This window comes from Mus caroli, unplaced genomic scaffold (genome assembly GCF_978045245.1).
Source record: "Mus caroli unplaced genomic scaffold, Mus_caroli_1 scaffold_10, whole genome shotgun sequence".
Classification (NCBI taxonomy): Eukaryota; Metazoa; Chordata; class Mammalia; order Rodentia; family Muridae; genus Mus; species Mus caroli.
Genome location: NW_028227265.1, coordinates 118,840,542 through 118,864,334, shown reverse-complemented (window position 1 = coordinate 118,864,334; position 23,793 = coordinate 118,840,542). Strand labels below are relative to the sequence as shown.

Below are 23,793 nucleotides of genomic sequence, written 5' to 3'. Positions count from 1 at the left end.
GTAAAAAACAAAAACAATGAAGTAAGCTTAATAACTGGAGATAGAATGTAAGCTGCAAAGCTCTGCCTTGGACATCACTGTCAGCATCCTACTGCTCAGGCAGAAGAGAGTAACTCACTCTCGGTTTGATGACCTTTCGGAGGTTTGGTGGGATGCCGCTCTGCAGGAACCAGCAGAAGATGCCTCTTGTGCTGGGGAGAACATGAATGTTCAACCAACATTGTGGAATTAAGTGTTCTCACACAGCTAAGAATGTGAGAGGAAGTCATACTGAGGGGCTTCAGAGGGCAGACTGGCTTTAGGTTATCAGGTGACTATCACTTAGAAACCAGCTGGGATGCTTCATCTGAGTCCATGCAAACAGATGTTTTCCCTGATATGGATTTAGTAGTGACTGATGGGAAAATCCAGCTCTTCTTTCCTGAGAGTGCCCAGAAGAGCCCTATGAGGCATCTCTGCTTACTCTGAAAAAGGTGGTCAGGGAGCTAACAAAGGCTGAGCTGGGGACCAGAGGCCACAGTTCTCTTAATTGTTTCCTTTGCTTCCATGAAAGCCTGACTAAGGAGAGAAGAGTTTATGGCAGCTTATGGTTGGAGAAGATACAGCCCACCATGCCATGGAAGCCAATGGTAGTGGGAGGTGAGGTGGCTGGTTCCATTGTTATAGCAGCCAGGATGAGAGGGAGAGATGCCTGCTGGTCCTTGGCTGGCTTAATAATTTTTCCTTCTTATTTAGTTCAAGCTTCCAGAACAGAATGTCACCCACATTCAGGGTATGTCATCCTTCCTCTGTTAAACCTTAATAGAATCACCATCCTAAGTGATGCTATATCCATTCACGTTGATTGTCAAAAGCAACCATGACAGCCACACTAGCCCAGCAAGGCAGCCTGAGTCTTAGCCTCTCCTCCTGGGGACATTGGGAACACTGGGAAAGCCTAATTCTCTGAGAGCAGACTAAGCCTGGGATTCACTAAGGCCACCGAGGGGGTGGAACTGAGATGTACCCATCACAGAATCAGGTGTACTAGAACCAGGACCATGGGTTAGCTAAGGCTCCTCTGAATCTCCAAGCTGGACTGAGGCCATAACATCCTTAGGCTCCTGGGGAAAACCTATGTAAGTCTGTTCCAAAGGAAAATGAAAGGCCAGGCCGCTTAATATGATCACAAACCAAAAGACACAGCACACAGTGAAGACTTATAAGACCTATGAGCACAAAACTCAGATGGAAAAATCGGAGGCAGAACTGGCAGTCACAGTTTACTCATAAGAGCTTAAAAGGTCAGAGCAGAGAGACGCGTGCCTTAGAGGAAGTGGATAAAAGCAGAAATTCCATCTGAATGGGAACTGACTGTCCAACAGAAAATGGAACACACATCATAGCAAAGCCCATACAGGGTGATGTCGAATTTGACCAGCGAGTTGTCTAGGTGGGCAATAGGCAGGTAGTCTCTACAGAAAACCACATGGGATTGGAGGAAATGATGTGGGCATGGACCCAGCTCAGTGGGAAAGGTGGTGATTAACCATAGAAACACGTGCTCGTTTCCCAGCCCTTGTGAAAGCATCCAGGCATCGGCCCAACGTGGTTTGTTATAGAGCCCAGCAAACTCTTCCTGTATAACCCAGACATGAGCAGTGTCAATACAAGCACTGAGAACAGATGCTCCGTACACTTAATTCATAATCCATAAAGCTTAAAATAAATTTAGCACTCTCCAAACTAGTGAACAGATGTCTGTCTCATTAGCTATTGTCATGTGAGGAGTTACTCTCCCTTCTCCCAATTTTGAGAGTTAATACAACAAACAGGGATTATTTCGGATCTACTAAGGGTCTTCTAAAACATCCCAGTAAGGAGGTCTCAGGAGAGAGAAGACTGAGTCCCTCACCAGAAGCAGAGCCTGTCTTGGGGAGGACTTGAGCTTCCAGGGAGCACCCCATGTGCTTGACTTTACAGTAGTCACAGTCCTGCAGATCAAACAACAAATACATTAGAGAAGGAGGAAGCAAGGTAACTCTTTAACCAAATATTTCATCTGTTTTGTTTTAAAAAAATCATCAAAACATAAGTTACAACTTAGGAAATGATCGTAGGTAGATTCAATCAAGGTGACTCAAATCTCTCAAGGCAAATTGACTGGTGAAAGCTGATGAATTTTTACAAGCACCATGACTTCCTGGCCCATGGTACTTTCTCATCAATGCAGTTCCAGGACCCTGTGTGTTGGAGTCTCAATAAGCATGTGCCCATTGAAGAAACACTACTCCTTGCAAATGAACCACTCATTGCTAGGTAGACAGCCAGAAAAATCCAGTCCTGAGTGTTACAGAGCCGCTTCCACACATGTAGCCTGTGGCTTGCTTATTAGCACAGAACCTCGAGAGAAGAACAAGATTTTATTCAATTTTATTTCATTTTATCTTGTTAGTGGGGTTGGGGGATGGGGATACCACCTGTGTGAAAGTACCCAGGGAGGCCAGAAGATGACATCAGATACTCTGGAACACCATACCCTTTAGCAGAGTGTCATACTGCCCAGGTTCAAACTCCAAACCCGATGCAATAATATCCAAACATAGGACAAAGGTCCTTAACCTTTCACCTTCCAGTTTCCTCCTATTAAAGGGCGTGACGCAAGACTATGCCAGGACTTTTACAGGGAACCTAGTAGATGGGACTGACCCCAAAGTTAGTGTTCAGTCAACACTACCTATTCACAAGCTGTGAGCCTCTCAGTGTGGAACCTACGAACTCAACTAGGGTCCTCTGGAAGAGCAGCAAGTGTTTTAAACCACTGAGCCATCTCTCCAGCCCCAGGGGATCAATTTTGGTGAGAATTTATCATGTCCAGGGATCAGTCAATGTCCATTCTAAAGAAAGCACCAGAAGCAAGTAAATATTTAAAATAATTTAAAGTTCTGGACGAGGCAGAAATAGCACTATTTTCTAGGAAATGATTTCTTTGGAGTGCCAGGATCTGTGTGCTACCTCTGTTTCCCAGAAATAATTATGTTTGCTCATTTGCTGAAATACAGTTATGTGTGGCTAATTATAGCGATCACTTACTTTAATTGCATCCTTTCGCTGATGTGAACACAGACTTAGATACTTTTTTTTTTTTGTACTTAATTATTCCCTGGACTTGCGGTTATTTATCATTACATTCGAGAGCTGCCTTTGGTGTTAGGACGCTTCAGCTATATCAAACAAAAATATTGTCAAGATAAAGATGTTTATTTTGTGGCAAAGCAGAGAAATAAAAAAAGTTCGAACTAGGACATTCTACGGTCAGTATGATTTTCTCTCTCGCTGCTCAATGGATATGCATTTTATTGCTGAGCATCAGGAAAAATGGCAATTAAAGATGGAGTCATTACATTTGAGTTTACATTTATCTCTCGTCTGTTCATATGCATTATATTCACTCTCTGTGTGCAGTCTGGGATGTCTGCTCCAGGAGGAGCTGGATAAGGAGAAAGAACTCTTGCTGATCTCAGCATTGTTCCCTTTGTCTGGAGCTGAGGGACATCAGGACCAAGTCACACAGACCTGGGGTTAGCAGAGTGTGGCTTCTGCCACACATGCCTCAAGAGCTAGCATCTTGGGGTAGGTTTCCATCAACTACGTGATAACACACCTTCTCCAACTTTATTTCTGAAACTGGCCAGATCCCTTGGCACTCGCACTGTTGTCTGGGACTGGTTCTAGTCCCAAGAGCCAGAGTGAAGCATGCAAGCCTCCACTTCCCAGTTAAAGAGCATTGCAGTTGTGTGCACTGAGAGGCAGGGGGGCCTTTGCCGGGGAGGAGAGCTCCTGCCTTATCTGCCAAGCCCTGCTGCACTCTTTCTGGTCAGAGGCATTTTGAAGTCATACCGAGTCATCTCTAGTTTGGACTTTGTTTCATTAAATGTTCTTACTGGTGTTGGGAACTAGGGTTGAAAACAGGTCAACTGGGATTATGTTTTGCCATCATCCTTCCTGGGGCTTACGGCATCATCCTGCCCGTATGCAAAACCAAGACTGACATATTAGCACCTCAAACATGGGCATGATCTTTAAGCTTTCACTTATCAACTTGAAAAAGGAATGAGGCAAACTGCTCTGTCAGAACTTATATGGGGAATCTAATAGGCCAGCACTAGCCCAGGCAATGCTCAGTCTACAGTGCCCATTCACTCAGTCAGCAGTACCCATTCACTCAGTCAGTAGTACCCATTCACTCAGTCAACAGCACCCATTCACTCAGTCAAAACAGTGCTCATTCACTCAGTCAGTTGTACCCATTCACAAAATCTTGGAGCTTTTCTAAGTTTGCATGGAGGAGCCATGAGGGTTATGAGTGAAACAGACAAGGAGCATGTTGGTGAATTGAATTTCCTGGACCGTGCAGGCTGTAATCCTATAAATAGCCTAGAGCAACCCAGTTGTACACCCTGCCTGGTCCAAAGTGAGTAGAAACACATTGAACAAGACCAAAGCATGAACAACTCCAGAGATGAAGGGTGGACATAAGGTTTTGAGTCAAATTCTCTACACAAATCCAAAGATCCTGTAATGGTCTCTCCACCTTTTCTGCATTGAGAAGCAAAGGAAGTTGCTATAACCCACATGCATTTTCTTGGAATGCTTAGCGAATGTGAGCATGCTTATTGCCTACTGGTCATGTATGCCACTTCTTCTTAGTTTTCTATGTGTGTTCTATGTCCATTCCCCCCAAGCCCCCAAATCTTGATTGAAAGTCCTTTTTCTGTGTGTATGTTTAAAGATACTGAGACTTTTATTTTATGTACTTCAGTATTTTATGTTGTTCTTACATTTTTGCTTTAGTTTGTGATGTTTTAAGTATATATTCATTTTAGTGTTCATAATCAGAACTTTTAATATATGTTTCCTGCCATGCTTGGTGACTCTGGTGACATTTTTAGATAATTTGACTTAAAAAGGATATTATTTCTATGATGATCCCTAAACCTTGGGGGGAAGGGATGTGATATACATGTCCAATTTAGAGCTGGATACTCTATACTCTCTTAGTCTCTGTACCTTTATCGGTCGTGGGTCTCCATGATGATGACCATCTACTTCAAGAAGAACCATCTCTTTTGAGAGGCAAGCAATGATCTGCAGGCATAGCAATGAGTCCTTTAGAATTGTTTCAATGTTTTCTTAGCTGAAGACTGGCAGTAGGTTCTCCTCTAAGGCCTATGACCTGTCTAGACTATTACATAAAGACATAATATTGGAGGCAATAGGTAACCTCAGGAGACAGTGTATTCTGGACATCGTAGGGCAATTGCACACAGCATGCTGGAACAGCATGCACAGCCAGACAAAACCCCAGCATGTGGAGGGGAGGAGGGTGTAAAGTTCCATTCCAAGCTGAGGGGCTATTGCCATTTCATAGCTTCTGGGAAAGGGTTGTTGGTTTTATTTAATGGTGTGACTCCTTTTTTTATATGGACAGAGAAAGAGGGGGGGAGGGGAGGGGAGAGAGAGGGGGAGAGGGAAAGGGAGAGGGAGAGGGAAAGGGAGGAGAGGGAGAGGAAGGAGAGGGAAAGGGAAAAGAGGGAGAGGAAAAGGGGGAGGGGGAGAGGGGGAGGGGGAGAGGGAGAGGAATGAGACAGAGAGAGATGGGGGAGGGAAAGAATGAACACACATCACTCACATCACTCATGAAGCCATGAAATGGGCCACATAGGGGTGAGGCTGGATCTGAGAAGAGTTGGGAGAAGGGAGAATATGATCAAAACATATTATATAAAATTTTTAAATAATTAGTAAGATATTATTTTGTTGATACACATATGCACACACACACACAAACACACACACACACACACACACACATCCATACACATGCACACACATGCACACATGGGCAAATGCCTAACCTCCTTTACATTTCAAGATTCCTAGCTACCTGTCTTCTGTCTTGTGAGATTCTCTCAGAAATGAAATTCTCCCCCTTGTGCCACAACCTACAAAGATTTTCTCTGTCCCAGGTGTCCCCTGAGGGGCTCCTACACTACCCTTACTCAGAGGAGACCCCTCTGCTGTCAAGCTCCTCTGTTTATCCCCCTCTGTCCTCACCAGCCCCCACCTCTACAAATACATCCACCCTGGTCTGTACCCTCTGTTTCTCTCTGTTCAACCCTGCCACATCCCAGGTCCATCAGCCTTTTCACCCAGGATTTTCATAAAATGTTGTCATCTCTTCTTAGAAGTCTTCAGTGCCACCAATTGTCTGCAAAACATTGTTACATCCCCACAAAATGCTCTTAAAGCCCTCTCATATCTGGCTGGCCTTCACCTTCCAGTATATTCTCTGGTTCTCTGAGATGGACTTGGTATTTTATGGGCTGTTCCTTGGACATCCTGGTCTCTCTTGTCTGTGCTCTCAGCTGGGCCTGCAGTTCCCGGTCCGTGTCACTGTGAGATCCTTCCCAGGCTCCCCTGTCAGGAGGCTTTCTTCATGGTGAACACCTGCTTCTCTCAGAGCCCGCCCAGCCATACCTGCATTTTATGTTCCATACTTCCCATGTGGCTATGCCAACAATGGTATGAGATTGCTTCTTCTTGGTTACTTCATATCGAGTCAATGAATATGCTCACATCTGAGCCATATTCATGTACACAACCCACATTCTCTGCTGGGTGTGTGTCCACGCTCACTTGGGCAAACCACTCCGACCCATTTTCCACAGAGGCAGCCACACCTCTGAGTTGGCTGTCTTCAGGGGGATGTCAGCAAACTTCCTACAAGTGTCCTTTAACCATCTTCCAGGTGGGACTTCTTGCTTCTTCCTGCACGGAGGCCCTGTCTGTACTCTCCCCAGCCTTGAGTCCATTCTATTCTTTTCTAATTAAGTGCACCATGTTCAGAGAACGCTCACAACTATGTCTTCACTTTGCCCACTGACTCTCTGAGAAGCCTGCTTCGCCTCTGCCTTGGTTCTGGATCTGTGATGGGGTCTAAGCTGACTTCTCTTTTCGATCTCCAAAGTAAAGCTTCTAATTCACACATCATTATTTTTGAAAGATGGACCCCACTTCCTCTGCCTTTTATTGGGGATGGACTCACGTTGAAATACTTGGACCCAGCTGGTGGGGTGGTTTGGGGGGGGGGGCTTGCCACTGTAAAGCGCTGGAGCCTCCCTGGAGGAAGTGGATCCCTAGCATCAGGCTTTGGGGCTTCACAGCCTAGATTGACTTCCTCTTTAATCTGCTTCCTGGCTGAGGACTCAGTGTGACCAGTGAGCTTCCTCCACCTGCCGCCATGCCTTCCCCACCACGATGGACTGGACCACCCTAGGAATGAGAGCTGAACAAGTGCTTTATCTCTTAAGTTGCTTCTGCTGGTTATTTTATCACAGCAGCAGAAGTGACCAGGATGTCATTACAGAGTCCATGTTTGTCCTACTGTATACTTGGCCCTTTGTTTCCCTGTCCCCACCCCTGGTCTCTCACATCCTTTATCCAGGAGTCTTTCTACAGATGGTGTCTTGACATAGACCTGCAGAGTCCTGTGCACCTATCTAAGCTCTTGATTATGCCACACAGTTGGTTGATAGCACAACTATCACTACCTGTGTCCAATATGCCCTCTTTCTGTTCTGATGGTGATCATCATTGCTCACGATTAGGACCCAGTCTTTTCCACCGGACACCCTCAGTGGTGGGTGGGGCACTGTTTACCCACAGTCAGCCCTGTCCTGATACATTTGTAGCACTCTTTATGGGAAGATGGGAATAAATATCTATTTACCCCAGACAGAAAACTGAACCGATGACAGACCAAAGTAATACCACCAAAATCCAGCTTTAAAAACCAGTGAGTCTATTAGGGTTACCTATAGGAGCAGGTATAACTCACAGACATATGAACCTAGGAAAGCCATCAAAGCTGGAACCCTAGAGAGCTCTGCATAAGCTACAAAGCTTAACAGATTAGAGGGGCTCCTCTCTTCTGCACCCAGCAGTCCTTACTGCTTATATAACCTTGGAGACGAATGGCCTTGTGAATCTGGTCAGTTTCAGAGACTTCCTAGAACTAATGAGTTGTTGGCTTCTTGGGTCTTCACTAGTTTTTTTGTTTTGTTTTGTTTTGTTTTGTTTTGTTTTGTTTTGTTTTTTAACTTTCTGAGTCTTAAGGAGTTTCCCTCCAGGCTAGAATGTTTCATACAGGAGGAAATGGCTACGGGAAGCATTGACAGGACCTTTTCACACGGAGGCCTGTGTACGTTTACTAAGAAGGCAGACTGGCCCTCCTTATGCTGATTGGACACAGACCTCCCTGAGGAACTGGCACACTCCTGTAATTGGAAAAATGCACAGCTATTTCCTAATGATTTTTAATTTAGGAATCATGTATCTGTTTAATCAATTAAACTGTGCTGGTTAATTATGTTTCCAGAGGAGATGAGTAACTGCTTCAGTATTTAAAGTTCTCTGGGTTGAATTCAGTCCATGGGGCAGTTAGTTCTCCTTTTATCTGTTCATGTTTATTAATCAAGTCACTTGGGGCAGTACATGCTACCTCCATCATGGTGGCTCTCAATCATTGTAGGGGAACAGATCTGTCCCCAAGGTGCATTCAATAATGTCTAAAATCATTTTGATTGTCATGAGTCAGGGTGAATCCAGTGCGTAAAGACGAGAGATGCTACTGTTTATAATGCACAGGACAGGCTCAGAACAGAGAATTATACAGGCCAAATGCCAAGGGTCAGAGACAGGCCTCTGCTTGTGCTGAATAATGAAGAGCATCATCGCATGCCTCACAGGATATCTGTGCCCTTTGTGGGAGGGGTGTGTGTTTTTCCTGAAAGGCCATGTTTACTTGGTCCTTGGCTAAGAGCTGGTAGGTTGTAATTGGTCAGTTTTACCTTCCTAGCTGCCCAGCATCAACTCTGGTTTCCATGGCACCCAGGTGGGCTCCTGTGTCACATTTCTTCAGTCCCTGTTTTTCCTCTATTCTGCCCCAGCAGAGGAAATGCTAACGTTCATCAACATCCAGTTGGGAAACACTGTCAGTCTGCTTCTCTCTTCCTAGAAGTGCATTTTGAATTGTTTCTAGACTCTAGGAAAACGCCCCTCCTTCAGTCACTTCTGTACTGATCTGACCTGTTTGCAGTTTTCTCCCTGGCAGTATCTCTTTTCTTTTGCTTACTGAAACTACAGTAGCTTCAGCTATTCCCATCTAGCTGCAAAATTTAATATCTGCTATTGTCTAATGGTTTCGTGCACAGAATATGACAGTGTCTAATTAATATCTACATATGAACATTGTTTTTCCCTTTCGACAAGGAGATGCAAACTCACTACAGCTCTGTGTGTCGACTTCTACAGGTTTAGCTGAGGACGATGGGTGCTCAAGGCTGTGTCTGAGTGGCATGGGGACTTCATCATTTCAGAGAAATCGGGAGAGCCACACCACCCAGGTAAGGACACCCTATCCTCCCCACACAGCAATGAGTGTAGTTAAACCATGGCAGACAGCCACTGAGTCCTGTTGATGGGTCTCCTTCCTGGACTGAGAACTCAGGTAGTTCTCACTGCTGTCTGTGTGCTTTGTCTGAACATCTCTCTCTCTCTCTTCTCCATCTCAGCTGGCTCCAGTTTTCTGCTTGTTTTGGAAAAAGAAAAATGCCCCTGAACAGCTAAAAGCAAGCATTTTTTTTTTACGTAGCGTATTGTAGACATCATTTTGCTGTGGTTCTTTAAAATCACTAGCTGCTGGTGGTGATGGTATAAAACCTGCTGACAGTGGTGGTGTTTTCTGCATTTGACTTGGGGTAAAGTAGAAGGCTATGGGGACAAAGACTTGGAAGTGTACTGTGTGTGGGGCTTCCAATGTCTCTGTTAATTGTACAAGCATGAAATCTAGGACCCAGGGAAAAGATGGATATTGTAGCACGTGTTTAAACTTCATTGAAGGAGAAACAGAGATGGGCAAATGGCTGTCACTGGCCGGCTAGCCAGCTTAGCCTTCCCAGTGAGTTTTAGGCCACTGTCTCAAAAAATGAATTCAGTATCTCCCGAGGAACAACACTGAAGATTGACCTCTAGCCTCTACATGCATGCACACAGACATGCATGTGCATCTGCACACACATGTGCCTGTGTACACCTTTGCATGCATATGCATACACTCATAAGCACATGAACCCATACACACACACACACACAAGTACATGCATGATACCATTTACTGTGAGAATATGGTTAAATTAAAAAGCTTTGTGTGTTTGTCAGGATTACATGTTCATGCACACCTTTTTTAACCTTAGATATTACACCAAAATAAAGATTATTTGGGAGAAAATAATACCCTGGTGGTTTTAGAATGCAAAGGAATGCAGGACGAAGCCATCTTGTGGCCCTAAGGTTAGCGTTCAGGGACATATTTGATGCCACGTAGGCGCAGCCGCATTATGAGCTGAGATCTTTCTAAGTAACACTGATGAGGTGGCGTGAAAAAAATCAATAATTTTAATCTTAAAAATAAATCTCTACAGTAGGCAATCTGCGGAAATCACTTGTGCTGATCTATAGGTGCCGCAGTGGAAAGGCAATGCTGATTGGTAGGGATAATAAATTGTCTTAATCCTGCTTGTGTTCCTGAGAGATGTGTCTGCTTTGCTTTGCAAGCCTTACAGATGCCCAGCATGTGGCCATTCCAACCTCTCTGCCCTGAACAGGGGCTGCCTGTGTCAGAGTTGAGTCCTCTGTAATTCCTAGAATGAGAACCTGCCTATCCTCTCTCAGCCACTGCGCTGTGCTTCTGGAGCAAGGAGCAGACTGGAAGTAGGTTTGTGAACTGTGGGCTCTGGATCTTCCTGCCCATTCATGGGTTTAGCTAAAAGACAGAGAACCTTGGGGGAAGTTTGGGGAATTATTCTCATCTCCTATTTCCAAAGAGGCTTTTGCGACTATGAACCCTTCCCCTGGAAGAAGTACCCAGTCACCTCACCCTGTTTCCCCCAAGCATGGCAATCCATGCTCCTTCGCTGTCGTGCTGACTGGGGGCACTCAAATGTACAGCAGATTCCTTACTGCCGAGAAGCTGTGAGTTATGGGACATTGTGGTTTAACTGCCACACGTCCCCAGGATTTATCTCCTCTCTGACATTTATAGAGGAAGTACAGACACAGTCAGGCATGTCGCCTTTTAGATTTTCTGCCAGAACAATTCCACAGGAACTGCATAAAACCAGTGCTGAACAGCAGTGGGATTAAAGGGAACCGACAAATGAATCCCAGTCTGTGCTTTTGTAATTAGTGTCACCGGGCACTTCAATGACACCCGTTTAATAAAGATAAAATGTGGTATGAAGAAGACAGAGAGTTGATCATTTAGCAAGGGTCAGATGGCAAGTTCGCTGAGTTCATGGGCAAGTTAAAACCACATAGCCTGCTTCTAAGGAGTTAAATGTAAGCTGCTAAGGGGGAGGCTGGGCCTTACCTCATTCTCCGTGTGCTTGAACTTATGTGGAAGACCACAGTGGACACTCCTGGTCTTGTTTGGTTGGTTCTGGTCTCCCTCTACCATCCCTCAGCTACTTTGATGAATCAAAAGAAGACACTGGCTCTCTCCTTTCACTGTTTCCACAGCAAGATACACGCATGTGGTATTGAGTCATGGTTTGCCTTAGAGACAAGGCAAGAAACCTAAAATGCAAGGCATGAAAAGCCCCTCCATGTGTGCTCATTGGTTGGTGATTTAGTCCCTCGGAGCTCTGGGGAGTCTGTTTGGTTGATATTGTTGGTCTTCCTATGGGTTTGCAAACCCCTTCAGCTCCTCCAGTCCTTCCCCTAACTCCTCCATTGGGGTTCCCGTACTCAGACCGATGGTTGGCTGCCAACATCCATCTCTGTATTGTTCAGGCTCTGGCAGAACCTCTCAGGGGACAGCTATACCAGGCTCCTGTTAGCAAGGGCTTCTCTGTGTGGGTGGGTGGAGGAGCTCCCTCATAGAAGCAGGAGGGAGGGAGGATGTGTGTGCACGTGTGTGTGTGTGTGTGTGTGCACGTGTGTGTTTGTGGAGAGGAAACCAGGAACGGGAATAACATTTGAAATGTAAATAAATAAAATAGCCAATAAAAACTAAAAGAAAAAAGAAAAGCACAGCCCCTTTTGAGGACTTCCGGAATGCAGCAGAGGGATGTTAGAAGTCTGCTGTCTACCAGTCCAACTTTTCTTCAGATTTGCTGACCTTCTGTTTTCCCAAATAGCTGAACCCACTGGTGAAGTCCAGAGTTCATTCCTTCTGACTGACACTGAATACATTGTTACTAGCCATAAAATCCATTTGTTTTCAAATGTGTCTTCTCTATACCAGGCTTACAGTCTCCAAGATTATTCTTTTTGGTGCCCAGTGTTGAATCCTGTGCATTGCAGGAAAGCATGTATTTTATAGCCAATCCTCACCTCAGTGCTTCCCAGGGCATGTGTGTGTGCGTGGGCATGTGCATGTGTGTGTGTGTGTACATGTGTGTGCGTGTCTGTGTGCATGTGTGTGTTTGCGAGAGTGTGTGTGTGTGTGCACTCACGCACGCACATGAATGTGGAGGTCAGAAAATAGCTTAAAGCTGTCATACCTTGGATGCCATCCACCTCGGTATTAGGCCAGCCAGTGACCTTGTCTCTGCCTCCTCAGAAATCTGAATACAGTACCTGAGTATCTGGTTAAGTACCACTGTGCCCAGTGCTTTCTTGTGGTTCTAGGGGATTTGAACTCAGATCCCTGCTTCTGCTTGTCAGGGAAATGCTTCTGGACTATTTCCCTAGACATATACCTGTTCTTACTACAGACTTACAACCGTATCTGCCCAGACTGAGCCTCCACTTAACGGACAGTACTTGTTCTTTTCCTCAAGATAAATAATACATTATGCTTCACTGTGGGTTTTTATTAACTTGCAAAATGCGGTGCCTTTACATGTAAACAATGAAAGCTCAAGTCTCAATTAGAATAGTTGAAGATCACAGAAACTGGCGCTGCAGGCATTTATAGTCCTGTTGAGGCCCTGCGTGTTGGTGCGTTTGCTGGTGTGCCAGTGTGTGCTGTCAGGAGTCGCAGTAGAATATTTGCATAGTCCTAGGCATGAATAACACCAGCCATAAATTACTCCAGAATGCCACACACTGGTTCTTGGAGGATCTTGCAGATGCAAAGATAGAAGGAATTGTTTAGGTTAGAGAGGCATTATTTGGGAATTAGACAGTATTTACAGGAACAAAAGCATATTTATCTATGTACATTTTATGAGATTTGAATAATTTTCTTTAATGTCTGTGCTGCTTGGCATGATTTGGTCTCTTAGAGGTTCAAGCTGTGGAGAAAGACTCTGCAGTGTGTTCAATACTGGTAGCTCCAACTCAGAATATTTCCCTCTCCCTCTCTCCCTCCTCCTCTTCCCGACTGACCCTCCTTGCCTTCCTCCATCTCTCTCCTCTCTCCTCCCACTCCCATAGCCTCTCCTCCCCCTAAGCATCCTCCTCCCCACTGCCAGGTTGCCCATTGCTGAACCAGAGGGCTAGATCCTGTCACAAGAAGCCAGCAGACAAGGAGCACAGCCTAGAGGTGTGTGGAGAGAATGGTAATAGTGGAAACAAACTTCCCCAGGAATCTGCTGAGCACCTTGCTGTGGCACTCCCTACACACTGATAAAGTGTCCACACTGCACACTGCTAGAGGAATGCTTCTCTTTTTCCTTCTAGCATGTCTTACTTGCATTCACCTGCTTGCTTTGCAGCAACAACTCTGCCATAGTCTTTAGCCCCGCCCCCCACCCCCATACCCTCCCCCTCCCCTGCAGTTACACTGTGTCCTTCCTTGTCTTTTCATGGCAGACTCTCACACACCTGGCCAAACTCTACAGAACCTTTCCTTTAATATTTCAAAGAATGACAAGGTCACGGTGAGCATTGGCCATACCCAAATGCCCATCATAAGAGATCACTGATGGCCTTTGATAAATGCATTGCAGGCCGGCTTCCACAACCTTCATAAATACCTTGTCCACCCCTGATACAGCCGCTGGTGGAATACCAGACTGGGATCAATAGAAAATCGACCTAACCCAAGGAGCAAATTGTTACGTGGTTTGTTTTACTGAACCATCAAAGAAACCTCTTTGTAATGTCATACATCAACAAAATTAAGAATAGCAGGCACTAAATAAATTCAGTGTTTGCTTTCTATATTCATTATATTTGTGGTATGGACTACTGGAAATTATTCTAACACAGAATTGAAACAAACTGTCAGGTGAAATAAAGATAAGTAGGTCTGTTTGGTTTAAGCATTAGGATGCCTCTAAAGCCCATGGCATAGACTAGAAACTAGATAATTCTTACAAAAGAGCTGCTGACCTGTCTGTCTTCGTCACCTCTTCCTCTGTCTGTCTATCATCTATGTTTCTTTCTGTATGTTTACCGTCAGTCTTCTTATCATCATCTATCTGTCCATCTGCCAGATAAATGTGTTTACTTATCTGAGCTTCAATCGGAGGGATACACGGATAGACCTTCCCACACCCCAGCACTCAGGGAATCAGTATTCCACACTCATGGCTTACATGTTGTGTGTGAGAAATGAAGGCAGTAAATTATGTTGATGGTGAGAGTGAAATGTCAGGGCTTTCCTCAGGGGGCAGGCTATGACCTGCTTAGATAAAGAGACCTTTGAAACAAACAAAAAGTGCATCTTGTGTTTTGTATTTCTGTGTTGTTCTCCCCGTGTGACCTGAATATGATAATGTGCGTAGTAGTTTATGTTTAAGATTACCAGTGAGGTGACTTCAGGTGTAAAAATGTTACAGGGATGAGAAATCACATGTGAAAAGGAAAACAGACCTGCCTATACATGGCCTATATATACATATAGCCACATCAATCAATCAAGACAGCCATGCATGTCTATACATGGCCTCTCTATATATATGTCTATACAGCCTCACCCTAACCATCCTTTCCTTGATGAGAATAAGTGGGTAGCCACACACTTGGATAAGGAACAGTGATGTCACTGAGAACATGTGTGTGTTAGTACGCAAATCCTAGCGAACATGATTATAGAAGTTTATCAAAACATCTAACTCAAAGGAAAGAAAACACAACTAGATAAGACTTGCAGAACTGTTAGCATGCAGGCATAGAACAATAGTTTTTTAGACTCTTCAAGGACGGTAGGTGTGACTTGGTGATCCAGCATGATGTCTGGGGTGTTAGAAGGCTCATCAGACACTTGGAGTGATCCTAGCATGAACTGATAGGAATCTTCTGTATTTTGTAGGAGAGTTGATTGAATCCAAAAGACCCCTTATCTTGTTGGAATTTGAAAAAAACTCAATGTGTGTGTGTAGGGTGTGTGTGTGCGTGTGTGTATATGTAGTGTGTGTGGTATATGTTTGTGTATAGGTGGTATGTGTATATGTGTTTGTATGCGTATATGTGTGTGTGTGTGTGTGTGTGAGTGTGTGCATGTGCCTGTGTGGTACGTGTATGTATGTATATGTGTGTGTGGATTATGGAGTATGTATCGAGGTATGGGTATGTATGTGTGTGCATGCAGGTGTACCTATCATCTAGGTGTGTATACTGAGAGGCCAGAGATCACCTTGGTGTCTTTCCATATAGAGCTGCACATTTTTTGTTGTTTGTTTGCTTTGGTAAAGATGTCTCTCTCTGAACCTACAGTTTTTGTTTTTTTGGGTTTTTTTTATTTGTTTGTTTGTTTTTTGGGTTTTTTTTGTTTTGTTTTGTTTTGGTTTTTTTTGGCTAGACTGCATGACCAGCGTTTCCCCTGAACCCACTTGTCTTTATCTGTCAGTTGTGAAGTTACAGACATGCCTGGTTTTTACAGGGCTGTTTGGGATCTGAACTCAGATACAGCAAGGGCTTTACCCACTAACTATATCCTCAGTCCCATGGTTTCTTATATCAAATTTTATTTCGTTGATGTTTTATGTGCATTGGTGTTTTGCCTGCATGTATGCAAATGTCTACACTGCAGTTAGAGAGTTCTGAGTCACCATGTGGGTGCTGCACTGTGAACCCGGCTCCTTTGGAAGAACAGCCAGTGCCCTTAACCACTAAGCCATCTCTCCAGCCCCCTAGTTATGATTGTTTTAATTTCTTTCATTATGGGATATTATGAACTTGTTTTGTTTAAAGCACCGTGGTTGGTTAAAACACACGAATCTTTGATGAATCTTGCTGTATTAGCATTTGAGCTATGTTTTTAGAGAATCAATACTGAAGTTCTTGATTGCATCCCTCCTGCCAGACCAGAAGTGACTCATCACTCTGAAGTCAGCAGAGCCGCATCTGCAGTTGCACTTTGCCAAGTAAATCCATAAATCATACGGTCCCCATAAGATAGCAGCTGACACTGAGCATGCTTTCAGTGTAAATAAATACATCACTCCTACAGATATTCTGCGACTGTTTTTGTCTGGTTTGATTGACTGATGGATTGATTGATGTGGCTGCAATATTTTGTCTCATTTTGATATGTTACTGTCTTTTTGATATATCAGCCTGAGTGTCCGCTGTAGGTTCAGTGAGGAAGCATTGGAGTTGAGATGTTCACTCTCACCCATGGAACCAGTGAGGACAATCACAACCAGGCCTTTGCAATTATCAGTCCAACATGGCTTTTAGCTCTCCCCAGCAACCTCAGAGGACATAAGCTGAAGGGGACAAGAAGGGCCCAGGGACACAGCTCTGTCCTTGCCCTAAGGTCAGTCTCACTGCCTGGCCACCAGGGATGTCACCATGAAAAAAAATCCCACCTGCCCTCATCTCTGCCCTCCAGATGTGCACAGCTGCTGCTATTGTCTGGGTATGTTGTGCCCTGGCCCTCAGTTCACCAAAGATGCAGGGAGATGGTGGCATTCAGTGGCCAGAAACTACCACATTTTAGGTGTGAGCCAGTTTGTTCAACTTCGGCTTCTTCTCAAATCCAGGAAATCTCAGTGAATACAGTCACGGAACTCCTGAGAGTGAATCCAGTCACAAAACTCCTGAGGTCGTGTCCATGATTTGCTAACTTGGTATGGAAAACTACAAAAAGCACAGCCCGTGTCTTTGCTCTTACCAACCGTGCTGGTGCTGAGATGTACACCTGGGATATGCCTTTCATTCTTTACAAGGGAGAGTCGGCTGGCTGGGGCTCCCAAGAAGTAGAGGGCTAAGGTTGGTTCTGAACAGGGGTGCTCCCGACTGTGGACGCATCTAAAAGTGTTCTCCACTGGCAAACGCTTTGTTTGGTGATGCTATTCTTGCGATTGATAAGTGTGACTTGAGTCAGGTTGCCGCCTCCTTTGATGTTTGCCTGGTTGGTTTTATTTCCGTGGACACTCACAGCTGCACATCCAGCTCTGTTCTTTTCCTGTTTCCTAACAGGTCTGTGTCTTTCTCCATCATACAGATTTTAGAAATTCTTTACATATTCTGGATAATGCTGCTTTTCAGTTTCATGTGTGGACAGCATTTTTGCTTGCTCTGTATTCCTAGCCAGTTGATCATTAATGGGTTTCCTAATGGCTACCCACTGGTTATCTGTTGCTTATCAGTTGGCTAGCTACTGTTCTCGTTAAAAACAAAAAACAGCTTTTGATATTCCTAATAAAACAGGGTCCTCAATTTCCCTCTGAGCTGCCTGCTTCATCATGTGACTTTCCATAGGTTCTGCTTACATCTTTGTTCAGCTAAAAATATTCTCTAATTCCTCTTGGGACTTTCTCTCTGGCCAATGTACATTTTCCCAATGTTCAGAGATGTCCTGTTAACTGTTACTGATTTCTGGTTGGTCTGTCTGGCTCTGAGGATGTACCTTATAATTTCTCTGTTCCCTTAAATGTTTGAGTTTTGTCCTCCCTCCCAGGGTATGGCCTGTATTGGTGAAACTTATGGGTGTTCTGGAAGAAGGAGTATGCTCTACTGTCACTCAACAGAACATCCTGGGAATAGCAGTCAGATCCAGCCACCAATAGAGCTCAGCTCTTACTTCTTGCTCATTTTCTGTCTGCTATTGAACAAAAAGCACCTAGCCCCAGTTCTGATTGCAGCAAGTCTACCCCACCTTTGTTTCCTTGGCTCTGCCTACCCTGCTGTCAGGTCTAGTTTTCGCCATGTGAGGTCAGCATGATATCCCTTTTCCTTTCTCTCAGGATCCTTCCTTCTTGTGAGGTCCTCTTGTCTGGAGCTGGCCAGCTGCTCCATCACTCTTTCCATCCTCGCCTTGAAGGCAGAGCTTTTTATCCTGTGAATTTTCTAAACAATCTCAACAGGTCCCCAGTCTATACAAGTCACACCCTCAAGGTACAGTTAAGGGTGTGCTAGGGATTCTGAGGGCTAAGAAAACACCATTCCAACCCTTGCAACTCTCACCGTCCGGTAAAACACCCATCCCATGACTCAGAATGCATCTGCTTCTCTGTCTAACACAGCTGTGTTGCCCGTGGTGTTGTTAGGGGTCTTATTTGTTTTTCTACAACCAAACAATCTTCTGACAGGCCATCCACACTTCCTGAGGTCACTAATATGGCTGACCTCAGGAGAATCCATTTTGTTGTGTGTTTCCTAGTCTGACTGTTTGTGTGTTTTAATTTGCCTCATTTTGCTGGTTCCCTACAGTGATTTCTTTTAGGTTATTTGAAATGCCCTCCAATGTCCACATATATGATTTATTTATTTATAATATATGATATATATAAATAATATTTTCCTGACTAGAAATACAGAACAAGCAAAATGTTGTCCACACATGAAACCAAAAGGCAGCACTATCCAGAATGCATAAAGCATTTCTATAATTTGTATGATGAAGAGAGACACCAAGTTATCAGAAAACAGGAAAATTTAATATACAATATAATATATTACTATATATTATATATTCTCAGGGCTGTAAAACTTTTTATATGATATATAATTATATATGTAGTAATTATATATAATATATTATATTGTAATATATCATATATGATATTACATATGCTATATGATGTATGATATATGATGTATGATATATTTTTATATATTCTGGTACCTTAACTACATATCCTTGGAAGTGCTTTTGTGGTTGCCTGTTGACTGTAATAGACATGTACCAAGTTTTTGTCTATTAGGGCCAATCATAGTGCCTCTTCTTCACTCCACAACTGACCCTTACTTCATAGTTGGCCCATGTCCATCTGCTTGCATGGAAACTTTCTAGGCAATATTGCTTTCAAAAGACGTTGCCTCAGTTTGCTTTCTGTCATAAATGTACCACCACCAAAAACAACTCGGCGAGGAAAGGGTTTACTTGTCTTATGCATCCATCACAGTCGATCAGCGATAGATCAGCGAGGAAAGGCAGAGCAGGAACCGAAGACAGAAACTGAAGCAGAGCAGACCTTGGGGGAACAGGGTGCTGGCTGGCATTCCATGGCTCACTTGGTCTGGCTAGCTCCCCATGGCTCACTCAGACCATGGAGGAACAGAGGTGCCACTGACTGACTGGCACCCTGTGGCTCACTCCGCCTGTTTTCTCATACAATTCAGGACCACCAACCATCCCAGGTGTGGCCCCTCTCACATCAGTCCCGAGTCAAAGAAATGACCCACGGTCTTCATTCTTCTTGAGTTTCATGTGTTTCACAAATTGTATCCTATATCTTGGGTATTCTAGGTTTCTGGACTAATATCCACTTATCAGTGAGTACATATCATGTGAGTTCTTTTGTGACTGGGTTACCTCACTCAGGATGATACCCTCCAGGTCCATCCATTTGCCTTGGAATTTCATAAATTCATTGTTTTTAATAGCTGAGTAGTACTCCATTGTGTAAATGGACCACATTTTCTGTATCCATTCCTCTGTTGAGGGGCATCTGGGTTCTTTCCAGCTTCTTTGGCTTTAGTGCTCCACAGTTTTCTCCCCCTCTGAAATTTAGACGCTTGTTTGCTTTCCTGACTCTGCCGGTTTTGCTTTTTCTTCTGTGTGCTTTGGAATCCTGGATAGGGTGTCTGTAGCGGGTTTTCCACGACCTGACCCTCCTTACGCATCTACCCATGGAAGTCTGTTAATAGACTGAGGGTGATTAGCCCTTACCTTCAGGGTCTCCGTTTTGGTGTTGTTTTGCTCAAGAAAAATCTTTTTAATATAAAAACATTGAAAATAATTTCTCTTGTTTTCTGCAAAGATGATGTTCTCTTATGCTTTTTGCATGTAGGAACCTAGCTAACCTCTCTGGCTGTGAATGAGTCTAGAGTCGGGTTGGTGGTGGTATTTTTCATTTTTCTGATCAGAAAACAGTTGTTCTCTCTGTTTTCAGCCTAAGGCCATGGTGGCTCTGGCTTCTGGAGCCAGAACATTGCCAGAAAATGTCCTCTATGCTTGCAGTGACCTTCCAGAATCTTCCTTGATGCTATCATCCTTTACATGGCCCCCTTGAGTGCCCTTCCAAGGAAACAGGACAGCTGCCTCTGCAACGGTGTACTTATCACTCTGTTAGGCTGATCTCTGTTATGGAACTTGCTTTTTTATAAGTATGCACGTGACTGTGTGTATGTATATCTGCATGTGGGTATTGGGAAGGGTGTTTTTTGAGGGTTATCTCTGTGCATGTATGTATACATGTATTTATGTATGAATGTATGTGTGTCTGTGTATGTATGCATATATGTATGTATGTATGTATGTATGTATGCATGTATGCATGTGCAGCCTGGTGCAGTTTCACTTTTAGAGACTGCACCAAGTGCATTTTAATTACTTTATATTGAAAGCTCACACCAGCACTCAATAAATCACCAACTCAATTTAATTGTCAACCAGTGGCAGTCCTAGAAGAATTAAGGCAAATAAATTGATATAATATTCCATAGCTTTATTGAATAGTTTTTATTAAAGCCCATGTTTAAAAAAATACAGCAATAAATTTAGTAGATAGGACACTAACACTTTGTTACTAGCTCTGAAAGGGGCGGAGTCTGAGAGTCACATGGCATGAAGGTTTCCTGGAGATTCTGTCTCAGGTCCTTAAGGAACAATATTCGGTATTTTACTACTGACCATAATCACATAATTATATGACACATTTATCCATACACATGAAGAAGCTTAAAGCACATGATTGTATGTATGTGTGAGTGTGTACATACTATTGTGTGTGTGACCATGTACATTGTGTATGGCATACAATTGTTTATTCGGAGATTCATTCATTCATTCACCTATTCACCAGCAAGTGTCCACAGAGGCTCCACTGTACTGGACACTGGCCTGTCCTACTGAATACCTCAGTCTTCACAGTGAATCCCCTTCCTCCCCATGAGTCGAGCTCCAGCAGGAACACAAACATTAGGCAGCAATTAGGTAAAACAGATAATCTACCAAAAGCAGTGTGAAGAGGAATGTGGAACTAAGCTGGGCTAGCAGGGGGCAGGGCCCATTGTGGAGGGGTACAGTTGAACTGAGTGGAGGCTGAGTCAGGGGACCCAGGAAGTTGCATCAAGCACAGACTAGCCAGGAGGCCAAGGATTTTGATTTCTGCTGCTGAAGGAAAAAGTACCCAGAAAAGGTAGAGCCAGCACTGCAGGTACCTGGCATCTAGAGGGAAGTAATTGCCTGCCTTACCATAAAGTTGGAATTCCCACAGTTATAATGTAGGTCTAGACTGAGAAAGAGGCTAACTGTAAAAATGTCTGTAATGACTGTATTGTGGGTTGACTTTCTTCAAAACCATTATTCTAGGGGCTAGGAAGATGGCTCCTGTAGTGTACCTGATACACAACTGTGAGTACCTGGGTCCCAGCCCTAGAACACATATAAAACTCCAGTCCTGGACACACATACATGTATGGATCTCTGGGGCTCACTGCCCAGCCAGCTTAGCGTAATCAGGAAGTCCCAAGTATCAGTGAGGGACCCTGTCTCAAAAAAAAAAAAAAAAAAAAGAATGCCTTCTTATATATGTATATATGCCCCCCCCCACACACACACACAAATAAAACCATTAATCCATGTTTTGGGGCTTATTTGCTAAGGAGTATATAAAGGGGACAGAGATGGATAAGAGGCTAGATAGATGATCAATAGATAGATAGATAGATAGATAGATAGATAGATAGATAGATAGATAGATGACAGACAGACAGACAGACAGACAGATGGTTTGAATAAGCATGCCCCCTCTCCATAGTCTTATATGTTTGAATACTTGGTCTCCAGTTGCTGGAACTGTTTGGAAAGGATTAAAAGGTGTGGCCTCGATGAAGGAGGTGTGTCATTTGTGGAAAGCTTACAGGTTTCAAAAGCCCAGGCCACTCCAACTCAGCTCTCTCTACCTCTTTGTCTCCTGATTATGTCTCACATTGAGACCTCTCAGCTTAGATTCTATGTTGTTCTTGTCTGCCTGCTGCCATGCTCCGTGCCATTGTAGTCACAGAATCACCCTCTGAAACTGTAAACCCCAACTAAACTCTTCCATAGTTCCCTTGGTCAGATGACTCATCAAGCAATAGGAAAGTACCTAAGATAGGTCAGATAGGTAGGTAGATGATAGATGGATAGATAGATAGATAGATAGATAGATAGATAGATAGATAGATAGATAGATAGATATGCAGATCTCTATTGTTCAGAAATGCAAACAGTCCCTGGGATGAAGGCTTCTATCTCCTGACCTCAGCAGACCTGGAGGCCTGCTTATTCTCTGATTACCATGATTACATTACTCTTTGAAGCTGTCACTTTGTATTTCTGATTCTGCCAGAAACAGGTTGGAAATAGGAGGGCTGTGATCATGGAGCATCGTGAAGTCGATGATAAAAAAATCCCAAAGATGAAACCCACGTGGATTTAAATTAATTTTATACACTAGAAGGTAATTTTTATTACCTATTTTTGGAAAGAAATCTTGATTTAAAAGACTCTCATATTTTGCCTACTTTGGCAAAACCTTATCTGTTTTCCTTCCCCTCTGGGAAGCGTTGTGTGTACAGTCGGCTTTGCACTTACTCTGTGTTCAGGACTCTGATGGACCAGAGAGCCTTCCGGGCGATGCTGAACCCTGCTGCATTTCTCTCTTTTTACACTCTCAGCAAGACCTCATTTCCCAGTTGTTCAGATACAGTCACTGAACTCTGACAACGGAACAGGAGCTCCGGAGACGGAAGCCACTTTTGTGACCTTTCCACTCACCAGTAAATACGAAAAGTACACGGATCCACAAAGAGCTCACAGACAGTCATGGAGACCCAATAGGCCACCAGAAACATCCCTCCTCTGTGGCACACCGTTGGTCTCTGCTTATTCACGATAGTAGATGGGATAAGCGCAATGCACTCCCATTCATCCTTTGACCATTAGCTCTCCATTGCTGGCAAACATTGTTATTTGTGTGCTGTACTAACTAAGCCTCGTCCCCATAATCCAGCAGTTCTTATTCTGTACATCCGCTCAAGTTGGAGCTGCCTGTGTCTTCCAATGATACTATTGCTAGGATATTGATCAGTGAGCCCCACCACTACATACATGGTGCTCTACAGATGTGAAGACTATACCTACTAACAATCCTGTTGGAACTTAATTCGCAAACAATGACATTAGCTCCCTAAAACAAGATGGCACCCTGAGAAGAATTTTCCCACTTTCTAACCCTTCTTGGATAGGAGTGCTTTGCTTACCCACAACTCTCTGGTCAGAGACCTCAAACAGAAACTGTGTTTGGAGAGTAAGAGAGACTGTGTAAGGAAGGTACTTTCCTGACTATAATGGGCTCTGGGGCC

The 23,793-nt window shown here is 43.9% G+C and overlaps 1 protein-coding gene across 2 annotated transcripts in view; it reads left to right on the top strand.

Annotated features, from left to right (window-relative positions):
* The window catches only part of Myo16 (myosin XVI), a 486,437-nt gene that overhangs the window by 440,734 nt on the left and 21,910 nt on the right, over positions 1-23,793 (top strand). For both annotated transcript variants that reach the window (XM_021170663.3, XM_029481007.2), the window contains exon 34: positions 9,355-9,446. In XM_021170663.3, coding sequence (XP_021026322.1) covers positions 9,355-9,446 — 92 coding nt within the window. The remainder of the gene's footprint in view (positions 1-9,354; positions 9,447-23,793) is intronic.